The 6,970-nt window shown below is 41.4% G+C and overlaps 3 protein-coding genes across 9 annotated transcripts in view; 1 reads left to right on the plus strand and 2 right to left on the minus strand.

Moving 5' to 3' along the window:
- Window positions 1-306: 306 nt before the first annotated feature.
- Window positions 307-3,185, minus strand: rpl28 (ribosomal protein L28). Of its 2 annotated transcripts, none has more exons than XM_080842116.1 (5): window positions 3,144-3,185; window positions 2,255-2,348; window positions 1,762-1,885; window positions 1,326-1,444; window positions 307-447 (listed from the first exon to the last, which is right to left on the minus strand). In XM_080842116.1, the coding sequence occupies exons 2-5, from the start codon at window positions 2,336-2,338 to the stop codon at window positions 358-360; spliced, it is 417 nt and encodes a 138-aa protein (XP_080698242.1). In that variant the 5' UTR covers window positions 2,339-2,348; window positions 3,144-3,185; the 3' UTR covers window positions 307-357. The 2 variants fall into 2 exon arrangements, with proteins under 2 accessions (XP_080698242.1, XP_080698243.1); XM_080842117.1 differs by lacking the exon at window positions 3,144-3,185 and adding an exon at window positions 3,012-3,035.
- A 269-nt stretch (window positions 3,186-3,454) lies between these two features.
- On the plus strand, window positions 3,455-5,775 carry LOC308367918 (uncharacterized protein). Its single transcript, XM_080841921.1, has 6 exons — window positions 3,455-3,758; window positions 4,262-4,367; window positions 4,455-4,564; window positions 4,652-4,751; window positions 4,851-4,966; window positions 5,239-5,775. Exons 1-6 carry the CDS (start codon window positions 3,668-3,670, stop codon window positions 5,364-5,366), a joined length of 651 nt encoding a protein of 216 aa, XP_080698047.1. The 5' UTR covers window positions 3,455-3,667; the 3' UTR covers window positions 5,367-5,775.
- A 382-nt stretch (window positions 5,776-6,157) lies between these two features.
- The window catches only part of sec16a (SEC16 homolog A, endoplasmic reticulum export factor), a 19,497-nt gene continuing 18,684 nt past the window's right edge, over window positions 6,158-6,970 (minus strand). For all 6 annotated transcript variants that reach the window (XM_080842897.1, XM_080842899.1, XM_080842900.1 and 3 more), the window contains one exon: window positions 6,158-6,969. In XM_080842897.1, coding sequence (XP_080699023.1) covers window positions 6,904-6,969 — 66 coding nt within the window. In that variant the 3' untranslated portion in view covers window positions 6,158-6,903. The remainder of the gene's footprint in view (window position 6,970) is intronic.

The raw sequence follows: 6,970 nt of genomic DNA on the forward strand, positions 1-6,970 counted from the left end.
TTACAGCATACCTATTCTGTTTGAAGCATGTTATAAAGCTCACACTACACATTGGGGGGAAAAAACAGCTCATACTGTACTGCTGTCTGCTGGTACAGGAAGTGCTACTACTCAACCAAGTTCACATTTGTATCAATCACAGTTAAAAGTAGTTTCTGTGTTATCTACAAGTAGATTGAGCTGAGCAACAGAGAATTATTCCACTTCACCACTGACAAAACCCTATATATTTCAGTCTTTACTCCCAACTAAAACAATAAACGAAGCCTTTGTGGCGGTGCCAAGAAATGAGAGCAGCTGTGCAGATGGTTTTGAACAAAACTTCTTTATTTGAGAGCATCACATGGTGTTGCACACTTATGCGGTCTTGGTGGCACGGGTGCGCTTCTTCTTCACGACCACGGGCTTCTGGCTGCGCAGGATGGCGCTGGCGCGACGCAGGGCAGACTGAGGGAGGGAGGAGCACAAGGAGCGTTAGCAAACTGCAATGCTATGTGCATCAGCTGATAAGGTGGTACTGCTCACATCCTCTGATGTCCATGTGTTACTGTGATTTTGGTAATGTGCATGCTGTAAGTGGTCCAGCTGATCTTAGGGTACACCACAGCACAGTGTGCAAACTAGCTCACACTCAGGTCAACAGCTTAACTGGAAATGTAATGCTGCCATTGTAGAGGTGGATTTAGGCTGTTTGTGTCCCATCACTAATTCATTTTTACACAAAATACATTTTTTTTTTTTAAGAATGACCCATCAGCACCACCCTCAATACATCAATAGCATTCATCCATCATCTTCCTCATTCCTCTTCATACAGACAGCAGGAAGCATGTCGGTAGCTCCATCTATCTCCAGCGCCCCACTACAAAGGACGTGGAGCCCATGGGCTTCTCAATACTGTAGCAGCCATTTTGGCCAGTGTGGTCCACTGACAAGGAGACACTGAATTTGACAAAGCTGCAACACAAAATACATTTCTACCGATCGTGACAGTGAGTCTTACTGTACCTCATGACTAAATCAACAAAATGTACATGCTGAAGTAGTATTGACACACATTGATCACATTGTTGCAGAATGTACATGAATGTGACCCATCATTTTCATTCCGATAAGGACACCTATGCTGAAAGCAGTTGTTCTGTTGATGCCGATAGATATCCGATAAATTCAATAAGAGACCTATGACTGAAAGCAGGTGTTCTGCTGATGTCGATAGAGAGCCAGGCCTTGATGTCAGGTGTTATATGATGTGTGGATGATGTGTTATGTGTGGATGATGTGTTATGATTGTGATGTGTGTTATGAGTGTATGATGTGCGTACCATGCGCAGGTCTCTCCTGTAGTGATTCTTGCGGATGATGTGACGCAGGCTGCTCAGGGTGGCTCTGGCGTTCTTGTTGACTGTGATCTTCTCATAGGCATTGACAGGTTTGCGATTGCCTGAAACACAAAGCCATACATTCACTACGTATCCAGAACAACAACACCCTCTTACTATATCTATTTGATACAATGCATCATGGGTATGCTGCTGTAGGTTTATCTGTATGCTCTACTTAGTGTTATGTAATGTCTTGTCTGTATACTCTACTTAGTACTAGGAAATGTTTATCTGTTGTGCCTGTGCACTTTATAAGTTTCACCGTGGGGAGAGTGGGAAACGTTCTTTCGATTACTTTGTATGTCTTGACATGTGAAGTAATTGACAATAAAGCTACTTTGACTTTGAGATAGCTAGATGGTATGGAGCTCAATACCTGCTCTCTTCTTCAGACTGACGACCACACCCTTTCCATCAGCGGCAGCCTCCACTCCCACGGTCTTGCGGTGCACAAGGCCATTGAAGCGGAAAGAGTTGCGAGACTTAAGGTTGTTGGCCTCCTGCAAACCGAAAACAAATGCATACTCTCATTAACTTCTGTGTGCCGTCTGGCTTTCAGAATGTATTTACAGGACTGTTATAAAGTCCAGGCTATGGAGTTGGGACATGCAACCTGATCCCGTGATCATTTTTGAGCCTGGCACATTTGAGCCAACACATGCTTTACTGTAAACCCCTATAATGCACACTTCCAAGCATCACAACAATATCAAACCACGTTGTGTACAGCTCAAGTGGCATGGGCATTTTAACATCTCAATCATGGATCAGTTACGTGAAGCTCTGCATTTCAGTCAGTTATATGAATTAAATAAAATGCGGTTTTAAGGCAGCAGCTTCAAGATAATATAAAATATAATTTTGCTTACAGTGCTGTAGGTCTGTCCGTTCCTCTTGATGAGGAAGCTGGAGCAGTTCCTAATGACCATCCATTGCAGGTGAGACGACGACATCTTGACCTACCTGCGAATGAAGAGGGGGTAAAAGTTAGACACGTCACACCTGACCAGGTCACAATCCCTCTGGATAAATAGATTTTCTTAACGTATGTTAATGTAAATACAGACTTCCTTAAATGTACAACAAATAGTTCATTTGAAAAGTGGATTCGACCAATGCGATGTAACGTGAATGCTCTGTGACAACTGGCAGAAGTGGATGAGGCGGACTCCTAACTATTAGATTAATTATCAGAAAACTGGCACAGTACGTTTCAAAACGTAAACACACCAAATATATGCGTGGATAACCATAACAGGCTAAATTAGTATATGAAGCTGAAACTGGTATCCAATCGCCATTACCGTTAACATTACAGACCTAACTTCGCTGACATTAGATTAGCTAGCTTACGTACGGCAAACTTAAGCTAAAAACATGCTAATAAACTTAGCAATACGTTATAAGATCGAACTGCGCTACCATTATTCCCGTGGCTATGTTAAATGAAAGCTTACGTCACCTTAATAAATATATCTGTTCCAATACCGTATGAATATATGCTACCGAATAGTTTAGCTATATGCTAATTCCCACAGCACGAGTACACAAGCACGCAAGGCCCCAGTGCTGCGGCACTAACAGTCTCGTGAAATGTTTCATTAAAATACAAACATCGTTACTCACAAATATAGCCAAATTCCAAACACTAAATTCGTTTTGAACAAACTTGGTGTAGATAAAAGCAAAAACCGTAACGAACGTATTAATAGATACAAAATTACAATGGTAAAGTCGAAGAAAAACCGACCACGTTACCTTTCAGCGCTGGAAGGGAGAGGAAAAGGATCTATCTTTGCTTCCGGTCAAATGTTGTAGATCCTTGCGCTCCAACGTCTTAATACTATTTGGGTAATGCAGTAAAATGCTGTATCTGAAATAATTTGTATATTTGAATGTACTAAACATGCATCATTATTGTCTCTAACAGTACTTAATGGAAAAGGTATTAGGTATATTATTCATTTTCTAAATGGACTATTTTGTGCGCAGTTTTTGGCGCAACGTTAACACAAAAAGTACTCCGGCGTGGTTTAAATACGTCAATCTTATGCGCCAAAGTAAATAACTGGATTTTGTCCACAAGTTTTTCAGGATATTTTACCTTCACGGCAAAATGTAATGGCAACTCTAGTTTTATATGATCGTTTATTTAGCTAATATTACCAAGGCAGCGTTAGATGTACTCATAAAATCAGAGTAAAACAGAAATACAGTCGAGATCTGGCTAGCTTCAGTTCTGTGATGTAATAATAAAACGTGCTAAATACTCATGCATCATCATGAAGGCGGAGGATGATCTCGACGAACTTGGAGATAAACTCTACAGCCTAATATTTTCTAAACATGGAGAAATTGCGGGCAAACTGACAGGTGCTGTATTATGTTGGCATCATGCTGCCATTTAGTTTATTGCACGTACAAGTGTCTGTGCACTTAACCAGATGTGGTAAACTTGCTCCGTACAAGGATTTGCAACCCCTTTGAATAGTTCTCTATCATTCATTTTCCTCTCCCTCTATTTTGTCTTCTAATATCTTTCCAAATACTGATTGGCTAGATGTAGCCTATTCCTTGTGGTAGCTAAAATAATGGTTGAAATCCTGATACAACGTATATCGACGTATGAAGATGGGTCATATTCTGCTGCCTTTCAATACCAAGTCTCTGAGACATTTGAACTGGGTTAGTTAGTGCTTGTTCCCATGTGTATCATATTGTTAAACTAGGATTATAATGTATGTGTAATAATAACCTAGTCTTAACCTAGTTAGCGCTGTTGTTATATAATGCCGCTGTTGTGTTAAGGATATCCACGTGCAGTTCTGTGTTACGATTGGCAATGTAGGGAGACCTTTTGTTTTGATTGAATTCAGGTATGCTGCTTGAGCTGCCATACACAGTTATCAAGCAGATGCTACAAGATGAGTCTGTCCTCAATGACGGAATAAGCAGGGCACTGCAGTCTCTCAGCCCAGAAAGGTACACTTTTCAGTCTCTGTGCTCATACACAACTGTGGGTGACGCAATCATAAACACAAACACTCACACTCATGATTTGTCTCTCAGTCAGATGGTGTGTGAGGCAGAGGAGGCATCTGCCTCTTCAGACTCTTTGGGTGAACGACTCTATGACCTCATCGACCTTCACAACACAGGGCACACGGACAAAATCACAGGTCATATTCTGTGACGAGACACAGTCCATGCCATTCAGTAAGTGCTGAACATGTTGGCAAGGTTTACACGGTGATATGTGTACACAGGCATGCTGTTGGAACAGAGGAAGGAGATCACTCTTCAGCTCCTGTCGGATCCGGAGCTTCTAGAAAAGAAGATCAACATTGCCTTAAAGACACTGCTTGAGTATGTATGCAGGACTTTCTGTATTTTTATGTTACTATGTTGTCTGGGCCTACGATTCTAGTGTTCAATTTTTACATGTAATTGTTTGATTGCGAGCAGGCAGGGAGATCAAGAGGCCAACACTGAGAGCTCTGATTCTGAGGTTGAATCTGTTGGAGAAAAACTATTTGACCTCGTAAAGCAGATAGACCCCACCCACTCGGCTGATATCACAGGTGAGCTGGCCAGTTGTCCTGAGTTTTTTTTTGGTAGTTCAGTGCCAATATTTGCAGTAAAACTCCCAGAACTCCTGAATTGTTACCTTTGCTATCCTTAAGGTCCTATCTTACACAAAACATTACTTAACTTGTCACTCTTGATGCTGCTGCTGCTGCTTCTCTTAAAGAGACAGAACACTAAATGTCCCATTTCATGGATATATTTTGATAATTGAGCTTCATAAAGAACGTTTGTAATGTATGTGTATGCTGTGTGTGTGTATTTGTAGGTATGCTGTTGGAGATGGACTCGGAGAGTTTGAATCAAATCCTGAAAGACCGCTCCATGCTGGAGGTTGCAGTTCAAAGGGCACAAAGCGCTTTAGCAGTCCACACCCATACCCACAGTTCAGAATAGTGTGAGATGTATGGACGTTCATTCAAGCTTTTGGCAAGCCATCCCTCACATCAGCCAGACTCAAACCTTAAAGGAAAGTGCAGAAGTCCTGCCATAGTGGGAAGGAAGCCATGTTGTGATGAGATGGTGCAAGGATCAAGAATCATGTTGTGAACTTTTATAACATTACGGATCATATTATGTCATGATTATATTTGTTACTACCATTGTTGGAATGTTTAAAAGAAGAACTCTCTATTCTCCTGGGTCACTCAGGAAAGATGTCGTCATTTTTAATCTTAGAAAATGAACATAGAATTTCCCCTAAAGAGTACTTGCTGTTGATATGGACCTGTACCCATGGACCCGTAATCCATGCCCTGATTATATTTTTGCCTGAATTGTACATATAAATAAATTCTAGATCATGTCCCGTTATACCCATTATATATTACCAGTGAATTTTGGAGAGCCCTCACCTCACCCTTATTTACACACATCCATCACAAGCTTACTCTACTGGAGACTGTGAAAGGGGGGGGGGGGGGGGGGGGAAATCATCCATGCACTAATTATGAGCTCTTCAGTTAAGTTTTACACCAACATTCAATTTGGTTTTCTGTACATCCCCACATTACTGTTAGGTTTTCTAAGGAATCCTCTTGGAACTTCATTTAGGTCGGGCCCTGAAGCATACATCTGTTCAGGTTTGCTACATTGCAACCCCCAATTCAACTGCTACATTGAGGTTAATTTACACACATGCAAAATACTGCAACACAGACCTGAGAAACTGCACCAACCCCTTTTTCAAAGTACTAAAGAGCAAAAATATCTTTATTATCACTTTCTTTTACATTTGTCAATAATTTTACAGTCAATTCTAAACATCTAAGAAAGTTGATCTCCTGTTCCTTCAAACACAGCGATACTTTGGGTTTATGGAAAATCTCAATCCTTCTCTACTGAAATACAGGGATGCAAGGGGGTTCTGAGACACCGAACATGAAGAAAAGGAAAAAATTATGAGGTGATTAGAGAATGATTATTGAAAGTTGATGGGAAGATAAGACAATCTAATGGATGAGATGGAGGTCTTGGTGACTGTTCGGATTGGATGAGAAAATCATGGCAAGGCTTTCCCCCACAGACAAAAAAGGTTTTATAAATATGTAAAAACAAATTAATTCTCCCAACACTGCTAGCACAGCAGGAGCAGAGAGTAGCCATTGCGGTCTTGACCCACCTCACACTTAACACACACTCACACACCTGAAATGGGCAGACTTAACAGGGGGAAAAAAATAAAAAAAATCAGAATGCAGTCTACTAGTGATCATTATTGCACATAACAAAACCCCGACTAGCAGGCTCTCTCTATACACACACACACACACACACACACATTCATGGCTCCAGACAGAGAAATCAAAGCAGACAGATGAGCAGGAGACGAGCATTGGGGAGGGGAAGGCATGATGATTAAGGTTTAAAATGAACCAATGAATCAATGAATGATTTTGCAGCGTTGTGAAGCCCTTGAGAGGAACAGCAGCGGTCACTTGAGCGTGGGGTACTCTCTCTGTCCGCCCAGCCGTCCAACACGCATGGCCTGCGGAGCCGCC

This window comes from Sprattus sprattus, assembly GCF_963457725.1.
Source record: "Sprattus sprattus genome assembly, chromosome: 7".
NCBI lineage: Eukaryota > Metazoa > Chordata > Actinopteri > Clupeiformes > Clupeidae > Sprattus > Sprattus sprattus.